This window comes from Callionymus lyra, chromosome 13, assembly GCF_982586985.1.
Source record: "Callionymus lyra chromosome 13, fCalLyr1.hap1.1, whole genome shotgun sequence".
Classification (NCBI taxonomy): Eukaryota; Metazoa; Chordata; class Actinopteri; order Syngnathiformes; family Callionymidae; genus Callionymus; species Callionymus lyra.
Genome location: NC_141830.1, coordinates 1,194,964 through 1,218,805, shown reverse-complemented (window position 1 = coordinate 1,218,805; position 23,842 = coordinate 1,194,964). Strand labels below are relative to the sequence as shown.

Below are 23,842 nucleotides of genomic sequence, written 5' to 3'. Positions count from 1 at the left end.
GAAAGTTCCGGTAATGACCCGGAAGTGTTTGTGTCTGAGCAGCATCTGTTTCCGGCGCTCGGCTGTGCTTCGGGTTTTGTCGTGTTTCTCGTCGCAGGACAACAACAGTCGGACTTTCTCCGCAGGACGCGTGTGGAGCTGGCGGGACGAGTCTGGTGAGTACCGACCGAACCCCTGGCCGGTGTCGGTTCCGGAGTCTGACGTCAGCAACACGTCACCTGTCGCGGTGTAAACGTCACCTCGAGCACGAAGACGGGGAACGATGGGAGTCCGTGTTGTTAGCCGTTAGCATGTAGCATCACCTCTTGTTGTCCCTCCGGCCCGCAGGTGTGACGTCACCGCTCCCCGAGCCGCCATGTCCGACAGTCACTCGCTGCGCCCGCCGGCCTCGGTGTCAGAGATCGATCACATCCACCTGCTGTCGGAGCAGCTCGGAGCCCTGGTGCTCGGGGAGGAGTACAGTGACGTCACCTTCGTCGTGGAGGGGAAGCGCTTCCCGGCGCACCGAGTCATCCTGGCGGCGCGCTGCCACTACTTCAGGTACTCTATGACACTACTTCAGGTACTCTATGACACTACTTCAGGTACTCTATGACAGTACTTCAGGTACTCTATGACACTACCTTAGGTACTCTATGACACTACTTCAGGTACTCTATGACACTACTTCAGGTACTCTATGACACTACTTCAGGTACTCTATGCCACTACTTCAGGTACTCTATGACACTACCTTAGGTACTCTATGACAGTACTTCAGGTACTCTATGACAGTACTTCAGGTACTCTATGACACTACTTCAGGTACTCTATGACACTACTTCAGGTACTCTATGACACTACCTTAGGTACTCTATGACACTACTTCAGGTACTCTATGACACTACTTCAGGTACTCTATGACACTACCTTAGGTACTCTATGACAGTACTTCAGGTACTCTATGACAGTACTTCAGGTACTCTATGACACTACTTCAGGTACTCTATGAAAGTACTTCAGGTACTCTATGACACGACCTTAGATACTCTATGACTCTACTTCAGGTACTCTATGATAGTACTTCAGGTACTCTATGACACTACTTCAGGTACTCTATGACACTACTTCAGGTACTCCATGACACTACTTCAGGTACTCTATGACACTACTTCAGGTACTCTATGACACTACCTTAGGTACTCTATGACAGTACTTCAGGTACTCTATGACACTACTTCAGGTACTCTATGACACTACCTTAGGTACTCTATGACAGTACTTCAGGTACTCTATGACAGTACTTCAGGTACTCTATGACACTACTTCAGGTACTCTATGAAAGTACTTCAGGTACTCTATGACACGACCTTAGATACTCTATGACTCTACTTCAGGTACTCTATGATAGTACTTCAGGTACTCTATGACACTACTTCAGGTACTCTATGACACTACTTCAGGTACTCCATGACACTACTTCAGGTACTCTATGACACTACTTCAGGTACTCTATGACACTACCTTAGGTACTCTATGACAGTACTTCAGGTACTCTATGACACTACTTCAGGTACTCTATGACACTACTTCAGGTACTCTATGACACTACTTCAGGTACTCTATGACACTCCTTCAGGTACTCTATGACACTACTTCAGGTACTCTATGACACTACTTCAGGTACTCTATGACACTACCTTAGGTACTCTATGACACTACTTCAGGTACTCTATGACACTACTTCAGGTACTCTATGACAGTACTTCAGGTACTCTATGACACTACTTCAGGTACTCTATGACACTCCTTCAGGTACTCTATGACACTACTTCAGGTACTCTATGACACTACTTCAGGTACTCTATGACACTACCTTAGGTACTCTATGACACTACCTCAGGTACTCTATGACACTACTTCAGGTACTCTATGACACTACCTTAGGTACTCTATGACACTACTTCAGGTACTCTATGACACTACTTCAGGTACTCTATGACACTACTTCAGGTACTCTATGACACTCCTTCAGGTACTCTATGACACTACTTCAGGTACTCTATGACACTACTTCAGGTACTCTATGACACTACCTTAGGTACTCTATGACACTACTTCAGGTACTCTATGACACTACTTCAGGTACTCTATGACAGTACTTCAGGTACTCTATGACACTACTTCAGGTACTCTATGACACTCCTTCAGGTACTCTATGACACTACTTCAGGTACTCTATGACACTACTTCAGGTACTCTATGACACTACCTTAGGTACTCTATGACACTACTTCAGGTACTCTATGACACTACTTCAGGTACTCTATGACAGTACTTCAGGTACTCTATGACACTACTTCAGGTACTCTATGACACTCCTTCAGGTACTCTATGACACTACTTCAGGTACTCTATGACACTACTTCAGGTACTCTATGACACTACTTCAGGTACTCTATGACACTACTTCAGGTACTCTATGATACTACTTCAGGTACTCCATGACACTACCTTAGGTACTCTATGACACTACTTCAGGTACTCTATGACACTACTTCAGGTACTCTATGACACTACTTCAGGTACTCTATGCCACTACTTCAGGTACTCTATGACACTACTTCAGGTACTCTATGACAGTACTTCAGGTACTCTATGCCACTACTTCAGGTACTCTATGACACTACTTCAGGTACTCTATGACACTACCTTAGGTACTCTATGACAGTACTTCAGGTACTCTATGACACTATTTCAGGTACTCTATGACAGTACTTCAGGTACTCTATGACACTACTTCAGGTACTCTATGACACTACTTCAGGTACTCTATGACACTACCTTAGGTACTCTATGACACTACTTCAGGTACTCTATGACACTACTTCAGGTACTCTATGACACTACCTTAGGTACTCTATGACAGTACTTCAGGTACTCTATGACAGTACTTCAGGTACTCTATGACACTACTTCAGGTACTCTATGAAAGTACTTCAGGTACTCTATGACACGACCTTAGATACTCTATGACTCTACTTCAGGTACTCTATGATAGTACTTCAGGTACTCTATGACACTACTTCAGGTACTCTATGACACTACTTCAGGTACTCCATGACACTACTTCAGGTACTCTATGACACTACTTCAGGTACTCTATGACACTACCTTAGGTACTCTATGACAGTACTTCAGGTACTCTATGACACTACTTCAGGTACTCTATGACACTACCTTAGGTACTCTATGACAGTACTTCAGGTACTCTATGACAGTACTTCAGGTACTCTATGACACTACTTCAGGTACTCTATGACACTACTTCAGGTACTCTATGACACTACCTTAGGTACTCTATGACACTACTTCAGGTACTCTATGACACTACTTCAGGTACTCTATGACACTACCTTAGGTACTCTATGACAGTACTTCAGGTACTCTATGACAGTACTTCAGGTACTCTATGACACTACTTCAGGTACTCTATGAAAGTACTTCAGGTACTCTATGACACGACCTTAGATACTCTATGACTCTACTTCAGGTACTCTATGATAGTACTTCAGGTACTCTATGACACTACTTCAGGTACTCTATGACACTACTTCAGGTACTCCATGACACTACTTCAGGTACTCTATGACACTACTTCAGGTACTCTATGACACTACCTTAGGTACTCTATGACAGTACTTCAGGTACTCTATGACACTACTTCAGGTACTCTATGACACTACCTTAGGTACTCTATGACAGTACTTCAGGTACTCTATGACAGTACTTCAGGTACTCTATGACACTACTTCAGGTACTCTATGAAAGTACTTCAGGTACTCTATGACACGACCTTAGATACTCTATGACTCTACTTCAGGTACTCTATGATAGTACTTCAGGTACTCTATGACACTACTTCAGGTACTCTATGACACTACTTCAGGTACTCCATGACACTACTTCAGGTACTCTATGACACTACTTCAGGTACTCTATGACACTACCTTAGGTACTCTATGACAGTACTTCAGGTACTCTATGACACTACTTCAGGTACTCTATGACACTACTTCAGGTACTCTATGACACTACTTCAGGTACTCTATGACACTCCTTCAGGTACTCTATGACACTACTTCAGGTACTCTATGACACTACTTCAGGTACTCTATGACACTACCTTAGGTACTCTATGACACTACTTCAGGTACTCTATGACACTACTTCAGGTACTCTATGACAGTACTTCAGGTACTCTATGACACTACTTCAGGTACTCTATGACACTCCTTCAGGTACTCTATGACACTACTTCAGGTACTCTATGACACTACTTCAGGTACTCTATGACACTACCTTAGGTACTCTATGACAGTACCTCAGGTACTCTATGACACTACTTCAGGTACTCTATGACACTACCTTAGGTACTCTATGACACTACTTCAGGTACTCTATGACACTACTTCAGGTACTCTATGACACTACTTCAGGTACTCTATGACACTCCTTCAGGTACTCTATGACACTACTTCAGGTACTCTATGACACTACTTCAGGTACTCTATGACACTACCTTAGGTACTCTATGACACTACTTCAGGTACTCTATGACACTACTTCAGGTACTCTATGACAGTACTTCAGGTACTCTATGACACTACTTCAGGTACTCTATGACACTCCTTCAGGTACTCTATGACACTACTTCAGGTACTCTATGACACTACTTCAGGTACTCTATGACACTACCTTAGGTACTCTATGACACTACTTCAGGTACTCTATGACACTACTTCAGGTACTCTATGACAGTACTTCAGGTACTCTATGACACTACTTCAGGTACTCTATGACACTCCTTCAGGTACTCTATGACACTACTTCAGGTACTCTATGACACTACTTCAGGTACTCTATGACACTACTTCAGGTACTCTATGACACTACTTCAGGTACTCTATGATACTACTTCAGGTACTCCATGACACTACCTTAGGTACTCTATGACACTACTTCAGGTACTCTATGACACTACTTCAGGTACTCTATGACACTACTTCAGGTACTCTATGCCACTACTTCAGGTACTCTATGACACTACTTCAGGTACTCTATGACAGTACTTCAGGTACTCTATGCCACTACTTCAGGTACTCTATGACACTACTTCAGGTACTCTATGACACTACCTTAGGTACTCTATGACAGTACTTCAGGTACTCTATGACACTATTTCAGGTACTCTATGACAGTACTTCAGGTACTCTATGACAGTACTTCAGGTACTCTATGCCACTACTTCAGGTACTATATGACACTACTTCAGGTACTCTATGACACTACCTTAGGTACTCTATGACAGTACCTCAGGTACTCTATGACACTACTTCAGGTACTCTATGACACTACTTCAGGTACTCTATGATAGTACTTCAGGTACTCTATGACACTACTTCAGGTACTATATGACACTACCTTAGGTACTCTATGACACTACTTCAGGTACTCTATGACACTACTTCAGGTACTCTATGACACTACCTTAGGTACTCTATGACACTACTTCAGGTACTCTATGACACTACTTCAGGTACTCTATGACACTACTTCAGGTACTCTATGACACTACTTCAGGTACTCTATGACACTACTTCAGGTACTCTATGACAGTACCTCAGGTACTCTATGACACTACTTCAGGTACTCTATGACACTACTTCAGGTACTCTATGACACTACTTCAGGTACTCTATGACAGTACCTCAGGTACTCTATGACACTACTTCAGGTACTCTATGACACTACTTCAGGTACTCTATGACACTACTTCAGGTACTATATGACACTACCTTAGGTACTCTATGACACTACTTCAGGTACTCTATGACACTACTTCAGGTACTCTATGACACTACCTTAGGTACTCTATGACACTACTTCAGGTACTCTATGACACTACTTCAGGTACTCTATGACACTACTTCAGGTACTCTATGACACTACTTCAGGTACTCTATGACACTACTTCAGGTACTCTATGACACTACTTCAGGTACTCTATGACACTACTTCAGGTACTCTATGACAGTACCTCAGGTACTCTATGACACTACTTCAGGTACTCTATGACACTACTTCAGGTACTCTATGACACTACTTCAGGTACTCTATGACAGTACCTCAGGTACTCTATGACAGTACCTCAGGTACTCTATGACAGTACCTTAGGTACTCTATGACACTACTTCAGGTACTCTATAACAGTACCTTAGGTACTCTATGACACTACTTCAGGTACTCTATGACACTACCTCAGGTACTCTATGACAGTACCTTAGGTACTCTATGACACTACTTCAGGTACTCTATGACACTACTTCAGGTACTCTATGACACTACTTCAGGTACTCTATGACACTACCTCAGGTACTCTATGACACTACTTCAGGTACTCTATGACAGTACCTCAGGTACTCTATGACACTACTTCAGGTACTCTATGACAGTACCTCAGGTACTCTATGACAGTACCTTAGGTACTCTATGACACTACTTCAGGTACTCTATAACAGTACCTTAGGTACTCTATGACACTACTTCAGGTACTCTATGACACTACCTCAGGTACTCTATGACAGTACCTTAGGTACTCTATGACACTACTTCAGGTACTCTATGACACTACTTCAGGTACTCTATGACACTACCTCAGGTACTCTATGATAGTACTTCAGGTACTCTATGACACTACTTCAGGTACTCTATGACACTACCTCAGGTACTCTATGACACTACTTCAGGTACTCTATGACACTACCTCAGGTACTCTATGACACTACTTCAGGTACTCTATGACACTACCTGACAAAACGTGTAACTGTGACTCTCTTGCGTCGCTTTATCGACTGATTCTGTTCAGGAAAAGTTGAATGAATATATTCAAGACATTATCTCCGCGATCCTACAATTATTTGTACATTTTCATATTCAATGTATTATTTGCGAGTTCTTGACGCATATGAACCTCTGCTGCAGAGCTCTGCTGTACGGCGGCATGAAGGAGTCGCAGCCTCAGGCCGAGGTGTGTCTGGAGGAGACGCGAGCCGAGGCCTTCTCCATGCTGCTCAACTACCTGTACACGGGTCGGGCCAGCCTCAGCTCGGCCCGCGAGGAGGTTCTGCTGGACTTCCTGGGCCTGGCTCACCGCTACGGTCTGCAGCTGCTGGAGAACTCCACGTCGGACTTCCTGCGCACCGTCCTGCACACCAACAACGTGTGCCTGGTCTTCGACGTGGCCAGCCTGTACTCTCTGAGCGCCCTCATCACCGCCTGCTGCGCCTACATGGACCGCCACGCCCCCGAGGTTCTGAGCTCCGACAGCTTCCTGCTGCTCTCCAAGGTTTGTCACCTGAAGGTCGCTTCACCTGCTCTTCTACTCCAGCCTAGAACGGTGTTTCAATGACTTCGAAGGTCTCTCTGCCTCACTCTCCGTCTGTGTTTCTGTTCCTTAGGAGCCTTTCAAACGTCATTGTTACAGTTGCTCAAACGAGGACGTTGGCAGAGGCATGCGACGCCGCGGTTCTGCTTGATTTCTAAATGTTGTTTGACCTTCTCCCCGCGTCCAGTCCGCCCTGCTGACCGTGGTGCGCCGCGACTCGTTCGCCGCCAGCGAGAAGGAAATCTTCCAGGCGCTGTGCCGCTGGTGCCGGCAGCACGGCGAGGACGCGCAGACGCAGGAAGTGATGTCAGCGGTGCGGCTGCCCCTCATGACCCTGACGGAGATGCTGAACGTGGTCCGTCCGTCTGGCCTGCTGAGCCCCGACCACCTGCTGGACGCCATCAAGATCCGCTCGGAGAGTCGCAACATGGACCTCAACTACCGCGGCATGTTGAGTGAGTCGAGGATATATGTGTAGTATTGTCCAGTACTTGACTCTGGTGTTGTGATAGAGTAGTAACAAGTATATATGTGTAGTATTGTCCAGTACTTGACTCTGGTGTTGTGATAGTGTAGTAACAAGTATATATGTGTAGTATTGTCCAGTACTTGACTCTGGTGTTGTGATAGTGTAGTAACAAGTATATATGTGTAGTATTGTCCAGTACTTGACTCTAGTGTTGTGATAGTGTAGTAACAAGTATATATGTGTAGTATTGTCCAGTACTTGACTCTGGTGTTGTGATAGTGTAGTAACAAGTATATATGTGTAGTATTGTCCAGTACTTGACTCTGGTGTTGTGATAGTGTAGTAACAAGTATATATGTGTAGTATTGTCTAGTATTTGACTCTGGTGTTGTGATAGTGTAGTAACAAGTATATATGTGTAGTATTGTCCAGTACTTGACTCTGGTGTTGTGATAGTGTAGTAACAAGGATATATGTGTAGTATTGTCCAGTACTTGACTCTGGTGTTGTGATAGTGTCGTAACAACTATATATGTGTAGTATTGTCCAGTACTTGACTCTGGTGTTGTGATAGTGTAGTAACAAGTATATATGTGTAATATTCTCCAGTACTTGACTCTGGTGTTGTGATAGTGTAGTAACAAGTATATATGTGTAGTATTGTCCAGTACTTGACTCTGGTGTAGTGATAGTGTATGTGTAGTATTGTCCAGTACTTGACTCTGGTGTTGTGATAGTGTAGTAACAAGGATATATGTGTAGTATTGTCCAGTACTTGACTCTGGTGTTGTGATAGTGTCGTAACAACTATATATGTGTAGTATTGTCCAGTACTTGACTCTGGTGTTGTGATAGTGTAGTAACAAGTATATATGTGTAATATTCTCCAGTACTTGACTCTGGTGTTGTGATAGTGTAGTAACAAGTATATATGTGTAGTATTGTCCAGTACTTGACTCTGGTGTAGTGATAGTGTAGTAACAAGTATATATGTGTAGTATTGTCCAGTACTTGACTCTGGTGTTGTGATAGTGTAGTAACAAGTATACATGTGTAGTATTGTCCAGTACTTGACTCTGGTGTAGTGATAGTGTAGTAACAAGTATATATGTGTAGTATTGTCCAGTACTTGACTCTGGTGTTGTGATAGTGTAGTAACAAGTATATATGTGTAGTATTGTCCAGTACTTGACTCTGGTGTTGTGATAGTGTAGTAACAAGTATATATGTGTAGTATTGTCCAGTACTTGACTCTGGTGTTGTGATAGTGTAGTAACAAGTATATATGTGTAGTATTGTCCAGTACTTGACTCTGGTGTTGTGATACTGTAGTAACAAGTATATATGTGTAGTATCGTCCAGTACTTGACTCTGGTGTAGTGATAGTGTAGTAACAAGTATATATGTGTAGTATTGTCCAGTACTTGACTCTGGTGTTGTGATAGTGTAGTAACAAGTATATATGTGTAGTATTGTCCAGTACTTGACTCTGGTGTAGTGATAGTGTAGTAACAAGTATATATGTGTAGTATTGTCCAGTACTTGACTCTGGTGTAGTGATAGTGTAGTAACAAGTATATATGTGTAGTATTGTCCAGTACTTGACTCTGGTGTAGTGATAGTGCTCCTGCGTCACAACAAACATGGCGTCTGTTCTTCTATATCTTGCTCTGGATCCAGTCCCGGAGGAGAACATCGCCACCATGAAGTTCGGCGCTCAGGTGGTGAAGGGCGAGCTGAAGTCGGCGCTGCTGGACGGCGACACGCAGAACTACGACCTGGACCACGGCTTCTCCAGACACCCCATCGAGGACGACGGGCGCGCCGGGATCCAGGTCAAGCTGGGCCAGCCGTCCATCGTCAACCACGTGCGCCTCCTGCTGTGGGACCGGGACAGCCGGTGAGGTCCTCCTCCTGCTCGGTCTGGTGACGCGTTCTGACCCGTCCGTGTCCGAAGGTCTTACTCCTACTACATCGAGGTCTCCATGGACGAGCTGGACTGGGTCCGCGTGGTCGACCACTCCAAGTTCCTCTGTCGGTCCTGGCAGAACCTCTTCTTCACGCCCCGCGTCTGCAGGTACAGAACCTCGTCTGATCCTAAGCCCCGCCCACTGAAAGCACTTTGTTGTTCTGGAGATGAGATCGTGTCGACCATAACCACGCCCACTCTGCTGTGATTGGTCGAGCATGGAGGGTGGTCTCCATCTCCAAGGGACTCGTTGTATAAACAAAGCGTGATGACAGCTGGAGGAGGAGTGAAGCCATTATGACGTCATCATGGACTGTTCTTATCATCATCATCATAAGCTCACCTGAGCCCTCTTGTGTCTCAGGTATGTCCGCATCGTGGGGACACACAACACGGTCAACAAGGTTTTCCACCTGGTGGCGTTCGAGTGTATGTTCACCCGCAGCAGCTACACCCTCGACACTGGACTCCTGGGTATGTTGTAGTCTCTCTCTCTCTCTCTCTCGCTCGCTCTCTCGCTCTCTCTCTTGCTCTCGCCCTCTCTCTCGCTCTCTCTCTCGCTCTCTCTCGCTCTCGCTCTCTCTCTCGCTCTCTCTCGCTCTCTCTCTCGCTCTCACCCCTCTCTCTCTCGCTCTCACCCCTCTCTCTCTCGCTCTCTCTCTCTCTCTCTCTCGCTCGCTCTCGCTCACTCTCTCGCTCTCTCTCTGTCTCGCTCTCCCTCTCTCTCTCTCTCTGTCTCGCTCTCCCTCTCTCTCTCTCTCTGTCTCGCTCTCGCTCTCCTGCCTCCACTCTCTCACCCCTCTCTCTCTCGCCCTCCACTCTCTCTCTCTCGGTCTCACCCCCCTCTCTCTCTCTCTCTCACCCTCCTCTCTCTCTCGCTCTCTCTCTCTTTCTCTCTCTCGCCCTCCACTCTCTCTCTCGCTCTCTCTCTCTTTCTCTCTCGCCCTCCACTCTCTCTCTCTCTCTCTCTCGCCCTCCTCTCTCTCTCTCACCCTTCTCTCTCTCACCCCTCTCTCTCTCACCCTCCTCTCGCTCTCACCCCTCTCTCTCTCTCTCGCCCTCCACTCTCTCTCTCTCGGTCTCACCCCTCTCTCTCTCGCTCTCACCCCTCTCTCTCTCTCTCTCTCTCTCTCTCTCACCCTCCTCTCTCTCTCTCACCCCTCTCTCTCTCTCAACCCTCTCTCTCTCACCCCTCTCTCTCTCTCCCTCCTCTCTCTCTCTCACCCCTCTCTCTCTCGCTCTCACCCCTCTCTCTCTCACCCTCCTCTCTTTCACCCTCCTCTGTCTACAGTTCCTCCGGAGAACGTGGCGACGGTGTTGGCGTGCGCGAGCGTGATCGAGGGCGTGAGCCGCAGCAGGAACGCTTTGCTCAACGGTGACACCAGGAACTACGACTGGGACTCGGGCTACACCTGCCACCAGCTGGGCTCCGGCGCCATCGTGATCCAGCTCGCTCAGCCCTTCTCCGTGTCCTCGCTGAGGTGCGTAGACTTGAGGCTGCGGCGCCGGATCACTGGACCTCTTCTCCGTCCGCAGGCTGCTGCTGTGGGACTGTGACGAGCGATCCTACAGCTACTACGTGGAGGTCTCCACCAACCAGCAGCAGTGGACCAAGGTCGTCGACCGCACCCGCGTCGCCTGCCGGTGAGACTAGTACGGTGGCCCTGAAGGACTAACTGCAACCACAAGATCTAAACTCGACAAGCGCTAGATCTAAACGCGACAAGCGCTAGATCTAAACGCGACAAGCGCTAGATCTAAACTCGACAAGCGTTAGATCTAAACTCGACAAGCGTTAGATCTAAACTCGACAAGCGCTAGATCTAAACTCGACAAGCGCTAGATCTAAACTCGACAAGCGCTAGATCTAAACGCGACAAGCGCTAGATCTAAACTCGACAAGCGCTAGATCTAAACTCGACAAGCGCTAGATCTAAACGCGACAAGCGCTAGATCTAAACTCGACAAGCGTTAGATCTAAACTCGACAAGCGTTAGATCTAAACTCGACAAGCGCTAGATCTAAACGCGACAAGCGCTAGATCTAAACTCGACAAGCGCTAGATCTAAACGCGACAAGCGCTAGATCTAAACTCGACAAGCGCTAGATCTAAACTCGACAAGCGCTAGATCTAAACTCGACAAGCGCTAGATCTAAACGCGACAAGCGCTAGATCTAAACTCGACAAGCGCTAGATCTAAACTCGACAAGCGCTAGATCTAAACGCGACAAGCGCTAGATCTAAACTCGACAAGCGCTAGATCTAAACTCGACAAGCGCTACATCTAAACTCGACAAGCGCTACATCTAAACTCGACAAGCGCTAGATCTAAACTCGACAAGCGCTAGATCTAAACTCGACAAGCGCTACATCTAAACTCGACAAGCGCTACATCTAAACTCGACAAGCGCTAGATCTAAACTCGACAAGCGCTAGATCTAAACTCGACAAGCGCTACATCTAAACTCGACAAGCGCTAGATCTAAACTCGACAAGCGCTAGATCTAAACTCTACAAGCGCTACATCTAAACTCGACAAGCGCTAGATCTAAACTCGACAAGCGCTAGATCTAAACTCGACAAGCGCTAGATCTAAACGCGACAAGCGCTAGATCTAAACTCGACAAGCGCTAGATCTAATCTCGACAAGCGCTTGATCTAAACGACGACAATCGCTAGATCTAAACTCGACAAGCGCTAGATCTAAACGCGACAAGCGCTAGATCTAAACGCGACAAGCGCTAGATCTAAACGACGACAAACGCTAGATCTAAACTCGACAAGCGCTAGATCTAAACGCGACAAGCGCTAGATCTAAACTCGACAAGCGCTAGATCTAAACTCGACAAGCGCTAGATCTAAACTTGACAAGCGCTAGATCTAAACGACGACAAGCACTAGATCTAAACGACGACAAGCGCTAGATCTAAACTCGACAAGCGCCAGATCTAAACTCGACAAGCGCCAGATCTAAACTCGACAAGCGCCAGATCTAAACTCGACAAGCGCTAGATCTAAACTCGACAAGCGCTAGATCTAAACGCGACAAGCGCTAGATCTAAACGCGACAAGCGCTAGATCTAAACTCGACAAGCGCTAGATCTAAACGCGACAAGCGCTAGATCTAAACGCGACAAGCGCTAGATCTAAACTCGACAAGCGCTAGATCTAAACTCGACAAGCGCTAGATCTAAACGCGACAAGCGCTAGATCTAAACTCGACAAGCGCTAGATCTAAACTCGACAAGCGCTAGATCTAAACTCGACAAGCGCTACATCTAAACTTGACAAGCGCTAGATCTAAACGACGACAAGCACTAGATCTAAACGACGACAAGCGCTAGATCTAAACTCGACAAGCGCCAGATCTAAACTCGACAAGCGCCAGATCTAAACTCGACAAGCGCTAGATCTAAACTCGACAAGCGCTAGATCTAAACGCGACAAGCGCTAGATCTAAACGCGACAAGCGCTAGATCTAAACTCGACAAGCGCTAGATCTAAACGCGACAAGCGCTAGATCTAAACGCGACAAGCGCTAGATCTAAACTCGACAAGCGCTAGATCTAAACTCGACAAGCGCTAGATCTAAACGCGACAAGCGCTAGATCTAAACTCGACAAGCGCTAGATCTAAACTCGACTAGCGCTAGATCTAAACTCGACAACAGCGCTAGATCTAAACTCGACAAGCGCTAGATCTAAACTCGACAAGCGCTAGATCTAAACGCGACAAGCGCTATATCTAAACTCGACAAGCGCTATATCTAAACTCGACAAGCGCTAGATCTAAACGACGGCAAGCGCTAGATCTAAACGCGACAAGCGCTAGATCTAAACTCGACAAGCGCTAGATCTAAACTCGACAAGCGCTAGATCTAAACTCGACAAGCGCTAGATCTAAACTCGACAAGCGCTAGATCTAAACGCGACAAGCGCTAGATCTAAACTCGACAAGCGCTAGATCTAAACTCGACAAGCGCTAGATCTAAACTCGACAAGCGCTAGTTCTAAACTCGACAAGCGCTAGATCTAAACTCGACAAGCGCTAGATCTAAACGCGACAAGCGCTAGATCTAAACTCGACAAGCGCTAGATCTAAACTCGACAAGCGCTAGATCTAAACTCGACAAGCGCTAGATCTAAACTCGACAAGCGCTAGATCTAAACTCGACAAGCGCTACATCTAAACTCGACAAGCTCTAGATCTAAACTCGACAAGCGCTAGATCTAAACTCGACAAGCGCTACATCTAAACTCGACAAGCGCTAGATCTAAACTCGACAAGCGCTAGATCTAAACTCGACAAGCGCTAGATCTAAATGCGACAAGCGCTAGATCTAAACTCGACAAGCGCTAGATCTAAACTCGACAAGCGTTAGATCTAAACGCGACAAGCGCTAGATCTAAACGCGACAAGCGCTAGATCTAAACGCGACAAGCGCTAGATCTAAACGACGACAAACGCTAGATCTAAACTCGACAAGCGCTAGATCTAAACGCGACAAGCGCTAGATCTAAACTCGACAAGCGCTAGATCTAAACGCGACAAGCGCTAGATCTAAACTCGACAAGCGCTAGATCTAAACGCGACAAGCGCTAGATCTAAACTCAACAAGCGCTTGATCTAAACGACGACAATCGCTAGATCTAAACTCGACAAGCGCTAGATCTAAACGCGACAAGCGCTAGATCTAAACGCGACAAGCGCTAGATCTAAACGCGACAAGCGCTAGATCTAAACGACGACAAACGCTAGATCTAAACTCGACAAGCGCTAGATCTAAACGCGACAAGCGCTAGATCTAAACTCGACAAGCGCTAGATCTAAACTCGACAAGCGCTAGATCTAAACTCGACAAGCGCTAGATCTAAACTCGACAAGCGCTACATCTAAACTCGACAAGCGCTAGATCTAAACTCGACAAGCGCTAGTTCTAAACTCGACAAGCGCTAGATCTAAACGACGACAAGCGCTAGATCTAAACTCGACAAGCGCTAGATCTTAACTCGACAAGCGCTAGATCTAAACTCGACAAGCGCTAGATCTAAACTCGACAAGCGCTAGATCTAAACTCGACAAGCGCTAGATCTAAACTCGACAAGCGCTAGATCTAAACTCGACAAGCGCTAGATCTAAACTCGACAAGCGCTAGATCTAAACGACGACAATCGCTAGATCTAAACGACGACAATCGCTAGATCTAAACGACGACAAGCGCTAGATCTAAACTCGACAAGCGCTAGATCTAAACGCGACAAGCGCTAGATCTAAACTCGACAAGCGCTAGATCTAAACGACGACAAGCGCTAGATCTAAACGACGACAAGCGCTAGATCTAAACGACGACAAGCGCTAGATCTAAACTCGACAAGCGCTAGATCTAAACTCGACAAGCGCTAGATCTAAACTCGACAAGCGCTAGATCTAAACTCGACAAGCGCTAGATCTAAACTCGACAAGCGCTAGATCTAAACACGACAAGCGCTAGATCTAAACGACGACAAGCGCTAGATCTAAACGACGACAAACGCTAGATCTAAACGCGACAAGCGCTAGATCTAAACTCGACAAGCGCTAGATCTAAACGCGACAAGCGCTAGTTCTAAACTCGACAAGCGCTAGATCTAAACGCGACAAGCGCTAGTTCTAAACTCGACAAGCGCTAGATCTAAACTCGACAAGCGCTAGATCTAAATGACGGCAAGCGCTAGATCTAAACTCGACAAGCGCTAGATCTAAACGCGACAAGCGCTAGTTCTAAACTCGACAAGCGCTAGATCTAAACTCGACAAGCGCTAGATCTAAACTCGACAAGCGCTAGATCTAAACTCGACAAGCGCTAGATCTAAACTCGACAAGCGCTAGATCTAAACTCGACAAGCGCTAGATCTAAACGACGACAAGCGTTATATCTAAACTCGACAAGCGCTAGATCTAAACGACGACAAGCGTTAGATCTAAACTCGACAAGCGCTAGATCTAAACGACGACAAGCGCTAGATCTAAACTCGACAAGCGCTAGATCTAAACTCGACAAGCGCTAGATCTAAACTCGTCAAGCGCTAGATCTAAACTCGACAAGCGCTAGATCTAAACTCGACAAGCGCTAGATCTAAACTCGACAAGCGCTAGATCTAAACTCGACAAGCGCTAGATCTAAACGACGACAAGCGCTAGATCTAAACGACGACAAGCGCTAGATCTAAACGACGACAATCGCTAGATCTAAACTCGACAATCGCTAGATCTAAACGACGACAAGCGCTAGATCTAAACGACGACAATCGCTAGATCTAAACTCGACAAGCGCTAGATCTAAACTCGAAAAGCGCTAGATCTAAACTCGACAAGCGCTAGATCTAAACTCGACAAGCGCTAGATCTAAACTCGACAAGCGCTAGATCTAAACTCGACAAGCGCTAGATCTAAACTCGACAAGCGCTAGATCTAAACTCGACAAGCGCTAGATCTAAACTCGACAAGCGCTAGATCTAAACTCGACAAGCGCTAGATCTAAACGCGACAAGCGCTAGATCTAAACTCGACAAGCGCTAGATCTAAACTCGACAAGCGCTAGATCTAAACTCGACAAGCGCTAGATCTAAACTCGACAATCGCTAGATCTAAACTCGACAAGCGCTAGATCTAAACGCGACAAGCGCTAGATCTAAACTCGACAAGCGCTAGATCTAAACTCGACAAGCGCTAGATCTAAACTCGACAAGCGCTAGATCTAAACGCGACAAGCGCTAGATCTAAACTCGACAAGCGCTAGATCTAAACTCGACAAGCGCTAGATCTAAACTCGACAAGCGCTAGATCTAAACGCGACAAGCGCTAGATCTAAACGCGACAAGCGCTAGATCTAAACTCGACAAGCGCTGGATCTAAACTCGGCAAGCGCTGGATCTAAACGCGACAAGCGCTAGATCTAAACTCGACAAGCGCTAGATCTAAACGCGACAAGCGCTAGATCTAAACGCGACAAGCGCTAGATCTAAACGCAACAAGCGCTAGATCTAAACAACGGCAAGCGCTAGATCTAAACGCGACAAGCGCTAGATCTAAACAACGGCAAGCGCTAGATCTAAACGACGACAAGCGCTAGATCCAAACTCGACAAGCGCTAGATCTAAACTCGACAAGCGCTAGATCTAAACTCGACAAGCGCTAGATCTAAACTCGACAAGCGCTAGATCTAAACAACGGCAAGCGCTAGATCTAAACGACGACAAGCGCTAGATCCAAACTCGACAAGCGCTAGATCTAAACTCGACAAGCGCTAGATCTAAACGCGACAAGCGCTAGATCTAAACTCGACAAGCGCTAGATCTAAACTCGACAAGCGCTAGATCTAAACTCGACAAGCGCTAGATCTAAACGCGACAAGCGCTAGATCTAAACGCGACAAGCGCTAGATCTAAACTCGACAAGCGCTGGATCTAAACTCGGCAAGCGCTGGATCTAAACGCGACAAGCGCTAGATCTAAACTCGACAAGCGCTAGATCTAAACGCGACAAGCGCTAGATCTAAACGCGACAAGCGCTAGATCTAAACGCAACAAGCGCTAGATCTAAACAACGGCAAGCGCTAGATCTAAACGCGACAAGCGCTAGATCTAAACAACGGCAAGCGCTAGATCTAAACGACGACAAGCGCTAGATCTAAACGCAACAAGCGCTAGATCTAAACAACGGCAAGCGCTAGATCTAAACGACGACAAGCGCTAGATCTAAACGCAACAAGCGCTAGATCTAAACTCGACAAGCGCTAGATCTAAACTCGACAAGCGCTAGATCCAAACTCGACAAGCGCTAGATCTAAACTCGACAAGCGCTAGATCTAAACTCGACAAGCGCTAGATCTAAACGCAACAAGCGCTAGATCTAAACAACGGCAAGCGCTAGATCTAAACGACGACAAGCGCTAGATCCAAACTCGACAAGCGCTAGATCTAAACTCGACAAGCGCTAGATCTAAACTCGACAAGCGCTAGATCTAAACTCGACAAGCGCTAGATCTAAACGACGACAAGCGCTAGATCTACACTCGACAAGCGCTAGATCTAAACTCGACAAGCGCTAGATCTAAACGCGACAAGCGCTAGATCTAAACTCGACAAGCGCTAGATCTAAACGACGACAACTCGCCTCACACTCGTCTCACTGCAGGTCGTGGCAGACGCTGAAGTTCGACAAACAGCCGGCCTCCTTCATCAGGATCGTCGGGACTCACAACACGGCTAACGAGGTCAGTCTGAGGTCACGCTGAGGTCACGCTGAGGTCACTTGATGCTTTAGGGACAGAAGTGTATCGGTGTCATCAGAATATTCACCTTTTCTTGAACCGTTGTGTTGTCTCTGGACCTCCATGTGTAACTAAATACTTGTATACGTGTTTTATTTACACAATAATAAAAGCAACAGAGCATCCGAGCCACCGATCCGTCACGTGATAATGATGATGTCCCCGCAGGTCTTCCACTGTGTCCACTTCGAGTGTCCGGCCCAGCTGGACTCGGAGGTCCGGGAGGGCAGCCCGGGTCCAGACGGCGCCGAGTCGGGCCCGCTCGAGACGCGACCGCCGCGGCCGGCGCGCTCGCACAGCCTGGTCCCGGCGCCGAGCTCGTCGCCCTGAGCGTCCAGCCCTGACCAACCGGATCACTGCCATCTTTGCACAACAAAACGTCTTCGTCCGCCCCGAGGACGGAGCCAGCGTCGGTCGTGGAGCGGATCTTTTCCCTAGAACGCCTCGGGTCATTGGTCCACGACTCGTCCGCCACTTAGCACTTACGTCCTGGTCTGACCCCGAGGGTCCGGAGAACACGTGACTAGAGCTCCCAGGGTGAGTCTGGTGCCACCTGGTGGTCGCGGGTGGAGGTGCAGCAGTGAGGTAGAATGTTCTTCATTATTCAAAGATGGTAAAAATCGTGTTAGGATTGAGCATGTTTTGAATAATAAAGAAATCTACCTCAGAAGGTCGGACACACCTGAGCGACCTTCACCTGTGACCGACTGAAGGGTTTTGGCCATGGCTTGTCATCTCTGCTCCACCAGCAGGGGGAGCCGCGAGCGGAAGGTTCTCCTGTGACTGACTTTTGTATGTTGAAGTAAAAAAGTTTGTTCTTCTGTCTTTAACTCCGTGTTTGACGTTTTTAATGTTTCGTTTTTGATTCGTTTCCGTTTTGTTTCAAACTTTATTTTGAAAATTCTCATCGTTCGAAAAGGGTTGATCACGTGCGTCTGTCGTCACGTGATCTTTGCACGTCGCACTATTGGCTGAAAGTAGTTCGAACTTTACATTAAAGTTAAAAGACGCACATATGAAGGACATTGAATAAAGAATTAAAATAATTTAAATAAACAAATGTATAATAAATATTTACCTCCGTAGGATCAATAAAGTTCGATCTATTTATTGATGTACTTTTATATTGAAAACGATCTGAAGTGACGTGTTTCCGGACTGTTCCATTCTAGCTCGGGGGGTCACAGATGACACTGATAACACTGATAACGCTGATCTAAACCTGGTCACGTGTTTCTTTCACTAGTTTTCTGGGCGATATTTACGGTTTATCGCGGATCGTTTTAATCGTCAATGAACCGGTCCAACCCCCCCCCCCCCAAAAAAAGTGGTCTCGTCCGTCCAGCTGATCTCGTGTTCCAGGGACTCGTTGTTGTTCGTCGCCTCAGCGGGTCCAGAGCTTCAGTCTAGAACCTGCTGGTCTGGTGTCTCTCTGGTCACACCCGGGTCACCTCCGGGTCACCTCCTGGTCACACCCGGGTCGCCGGTTCGTCCCCGGAGAGCGAGCAGGACGCGGACCTTTGTGAAGTCATGGGAGACACGAGCGAGCGCAGCAAGACTCCGAGCCTGCCGCCCCGCTGCCAGTGCGGGTTCTGGGGGTAAGACTCGCCCGCCGGGGGTTCAGGGGTCTTTGTTGTTGTTGTTGCTGCTGCTGCAGGCCGAGGGGGGGGGACATCTCAGGAACATCTCAGGTCCTCCAACATCTCAGGAACATCTCAGGTCCTCAAACATCTCATTTGAATAATGGAAGATAAAAAGTCACTGAAGTCTTTCAAGAACACTGAAGGACCAGGCGGTAGATTGACACACAATAGAAAGGTCTTGTAGAACCAAGATCATCTGAGACTCGAAAGAAGTGAATTCCTGTGTTTGAATCACTTTGCAAGAACAACTCTCCCTAAAACCTGTAGCAAGACCTCCTCCACGACCAGAGAGGCGAGGCTTCCCCAGGACAGCGCTCCCTACTGGACAGAGTTGGTTCAGATGAATAAACTCTTCCTCTCTCTGCCAAGTCTCAGAAAGACATAATAAATCCAAACGAACTCTTGTGAACGGATCATTCAGAGAAAAGGATTTATTAGTAATGGAGCGAACATTAAGAAGTCCTACATTCAGCACCGATGACGTCACTGACGACGGCACTGATGATGTCACAGTTGAACACACACATGAACACACACATTAACACACACATGAACACACACATTAACACACACATTAACACACACATGAACACACACATTAACACACACATGAACACACACATATACACACACATGAACACACACATGAACACACACATGAACACACACATATACACACACATGAACACACACATATACACACACATGAACACACACATATACACACACATGAACACACACATATACACACACATGAACACACACATATACACACACATGAACACACACATATACACACACATGAACACACACATTAACACACACATGAACACACACATATACACACACATGAACACACACATTAACACACACATGAACACACACATGAACACACACATGAACACACACATTAACACACACATGAACACACACATGAACACACACATGAAAACACACATATACACACAGATGAACACACACATCAACACACACATATACACACACATGAACACACACACATGAAAACACACATTAACACACACATCAACACACACATGAAAACACACATATACACACAGATGAACACACACATCAACACACAGATCAACACACACATCTAATATGTTGTTGAATCTTTTTCTTCTGCAGCTCCAGTGACACCAGGAACCTCTGCTCACAGTGTTACACTGGTGAGTCACGAGTCACTTCTGAGTCACTTCTGAGTCACTTCTGAGTCACTTCTGAGTCACTTCTGAGTCACGAGTCATGACTCCTTCAGTGACTCTTCTTCTGATCCACAGACGTCCAGAAGCAACAGATCAACGATGAACCACAAGAACCTTCATTAGTGACGTCAAGAGAAGGTGAGACGACCTCTGACCTCTGAGAGTCCAACACAGCCACACCTGTCTGTCTCTCTCACCTGTCTGTCTCTCTCACCTGTCTGTCTCTCTCACCTGTCTGTCTCCCTTACCTGTCTGTCTCACACACCTGTCTGTCTCTCTCACCTGTCTGTCTCTCTCACCTGTCTGTCTCTCTCACCTGTCTGTCTCCCTCACCTGTCTGTCTCCCTCACCTGTCTGTCTCCCTCACCTGTCTGTCTCTCACCTGTCTGTCTCCCACACCTGTCTGTCTCCCTCACCTGTCTGTCTCTCTCACCTGTCTGTCTCCCACACCTGTCTGTCTCCCACACCTGTCTGTCTCCCACACCTGTCTGTCTCTCTCACCTGTCTGTCTCCCACACCTGTCTGTCTCCCTCACCTGTCTGTCTCTCTCACCTGTCTGTCTCCCACACCTGTCTGTCTCCCTCACCTGTCTGTCTCTCTCACCTGTCTGTCTCCCACACCTGTCTGTCTCCCACACCTGTCTGTCTCCCTCACCTGTCTGTCTCTCTCACCTGTCTGTCTCCCACACCTGTCTGTCTCCCTCACCTGTCTGTCTCTCTCACCTGTCTGTCTCCCTCACCTGTCTGTCTCCCTCACCTGTCTGTCTCCCTCACCTGTCTGTCTCCCTCACCTGTCTGTCTCTCTCACCTGTCTGTCTCTCTCACCTGTCTGTCTCCCTCACCTGTCTGTCTCCCTCACCTGTCTGTCTCTCTCACCTGTCTGTCTCTCTCACCTGTCTGTCTCCCTCACCTGTCTGTCTCCCTCACCTGTCTGTCTCCCACACCTGTCTGTCTCCCTCACCTGTCTGTCTCGCTCACCTGTCTGTCTCTCACCTGTCTGTCTCTCTCACCTGTCTGTCTCCCTCACCTGTCTGTCTCCCTCACCTGTCTGTCTCTCTCACCTGTCTGTCTCTATCACCTGTCTGTCTCTCTCACCTGTCTGTCTCTATCACCTGTCTGTCTCTCTCACCTGTCTGTCTCCCATACCTGTCTGTCTCTCTCACCTGTCTGTCTCTCTCACCTGTCTGTCTCTCTCACCTGTCTGTCTCCCTCACCTGTCTGTCTCTCTCACCTGTCTGTCTCCCTCACCTGTCTGTCTCCCTCACCTGTCTGTCTCCCTCACCTGTCTGTCTCTCACCTGTCTGTCTCCCTCACCTGTCTGTCTCTCACCTGTCTGTCTCTCTCACCTGTCTGTCTCTCTCACCTGTCTGTCTCTCTCACCTGTCTGTCTCTCACCTGTCTGTCTCTCTCACCTGTCTGTCTCTCTCACCTGTCTGTCTCCCATACCTGTCTGTCTCCCTCACCTGTCTGTCTCTCTCACCTGTCTGTCTCTCTCACCTGTCTGTCTCCCTCACCTGTCTGTCTCTCACCTGTCTGTCTCTCACCTGTCTGTCTCCCTCACCTGTCTGTCTCCCATACCTGTCTGTCTCCCTCACCTGTCTGTCTCTCTCACCTGTCTGTCTCTCTCACCTGTCTGTCTCCCATACCTGTCTGTCTCCCTCACCTGTCTGTCTCTCTCACCTGTCTGTCTCTCTCACCTGTCTGTCTCCCTCACCTGTCTGTCTCTCACCTGTCTGTCTCCCTCACCTGTCTGTCTCCCTCACCTTTCTGTGTCTCTCACACCTGTCTGTCTCTCTCACCTGTCTGTCTGCTGCAGGCTCATCTCCAACAGACTTGTCTCACCTCTCAGCCTGCACGTCAAACAAGAGACCTGGAGAGTTTGGTACGTCTGTCTGTCTGTCTGTCTGTCTGTCTGTCTGTCTGTCTGTCTGTCTCACCAGCCTCTGTCTCTCCCTCAGACCTGGAGGGTGAGACGCCTCCTCTGAAGCTGCAGTGCACAGAGGAGCCAGCAGGAGGCGTCGAGGAGTCGCGGCCGAAGCAGAAGAACCGCCGGCGCTGCTTCCGCTGCCAGACCCGGCTGGTGCTGGTCCAGCAGGAACTGGGCTCGTGTCGCTGCGGTGAGTGACCCTCTGACCTCTGACCCCCGACCCCGGCCACTGACCTCAGCCGCTGCCTCCAGGCCACGTGTTCTGCCCGAAGCACCGTCTGCCGGAGCAGCACGACTGCGTGTTCGACCACCAGCGCCGCGGCCGCGAGGAGGCGGTTCTGAAGATGGTCAAGATGGACCGTAAGGCGGGTCGCGAGTGCTCCTGACCGTCCAATCACGGAGGAGGATTCTGAAGGGGGGGCGGCTCTGGATGTGACGACTTCCTGCGTCGACCGACACGAGCGGCCTTAGCCCCGCCCCCTCCACGGGCGGAACAGGAAGTGGCGCCGAACAGTCGGGGTTCCGATGACCCCCACGAGCGGCTCCTCAGGTCGTCATGTGACCTCGCCTTCTCCCTCGCCGCCCTCACACCGACCGTCTCGCCGAGGAGCTGTGATGTCATGGCGCCGTGATGTCATCGGTTATTTATTAAATAAACGAGTGTCTTTATAGTGTTTCGTTCTTTCATGAAGTGATTTCATATTTTAGTTTAACGTGACGACAGCAGGGGGCGCCATCTCACCACATTCAGAGGTTTCGTCATGACGTCACACTTCATCAGCGCAAACTTACCTTCTAAACACTTTCCTCTTGACCTGTGTGTGTGTGTTGTCACTGTTTTATGTGTGTTTGTGGTTTTTTGTGAGTGATT

At 47.6% G+C, this 23,842-nt stretch overlaps 2 protein-coding genes across 2 annotated transcripts; both read left to right on the top strand.

Moving 5' to 3' along the window:
* The first annotated feature begins 53 nt into the window (after positions 1–53).
* On the top strand, positions 54–19,006 carry btbd9 (BTB domain containing 9). Its single transcript, XM_087806531.1, has 11 exons — positions 54–155; positions 328–540; positions 7,024–7,387; positions 7,614–7,881; positions 9,576–9,795; positions 9,853–9,972; positions 10,229–10,338; positions 11,156–11,345; positions 11,401–11,508; positions 18,041–18,119; positions 18,345–19,006. The coding sequence occupies exons 2-11, from the start codon at positions 356–358 to the stop codon at positions 18,504–18,506; spliced, it is 1,806 nt and encodes a 601-aa protein (XP_087662657.1). The 5' UTR covers positions 54–155; positions 328–355; the 3' UTR covers positions 18,507–19,006.
* Positions 19,007–19,395: 389 nt separating this feature from the next.
* Positions 19,396–23,634, top strand: LOC148066933 (AN1-type zinc finger protein 3-like). Its single transcript, XM_087805868.1, has 6 exons — positions 19,396–19,774; positions 20,969–21,009; positions 21,121–21,183; positions 22,861–22,926; positions 23,003–23,161; positions 23,224–23,634. The coding sequence occupies exons 1-6, from the start codon at positions 19,707–19,709 to the stop codon at positions 23,355–23,357; spliced, it is 531 nt and encodes a 176-aa protein (XP_087661994.1). The 5' UTR covers positions 19,396–19,706; the 3' UTR covers positions 23,358–23,634.
* Positions 23,635–23,842: the final 208 nt, after the last annotated feature.

Bases quoted from the DNA above. Each gene is read 5' to 3' on its own strand.
- btbd9 (XM_087806531.1), top strand. From the start codon at position 356: ATGTCCGACAGTCACTCGCTGCGCCCGCCGGCCTCGGTGTCAGAGATC. The intron at 7,882-9,575 runs GTGAGTCGAGGA...CTCTGGATCCAG, and splicing joins CAACTACCGCGGCATGTTGA to TCCCGGAGGAGAACATCGCC. The intron at 11,346-11,400 runs GTGCGTAGACTT...CTCCGTCCGCAG, and splicing joins TTCTCCGTGTCCTCGCTGAG to GCTGCTGCTGTGGGACTGTG.
- LOC148066933 (XM_087805868.1), top strand. From the start codon at position 19,707: ATGGGAGACACGAGCGAGCGCAGCAAGACTCCGAGCCTGCCGCCCCGC. The intron at 22,927-23,002 runs GTACGTCTGTCT...TCTCTCCCTCAG, and splicing joins CAAGAGACCTGGAGAGTTTG to ACCTGGAGGGTGAGACGCCT. The intron at 23,162-23,223 runs GTGAGTGACCCT...CGCTGCCTCCAG, and splicing joins ACTGGGCTCGTGTCGCTGCG to GCCACGTGTTCTGCCCGAAG.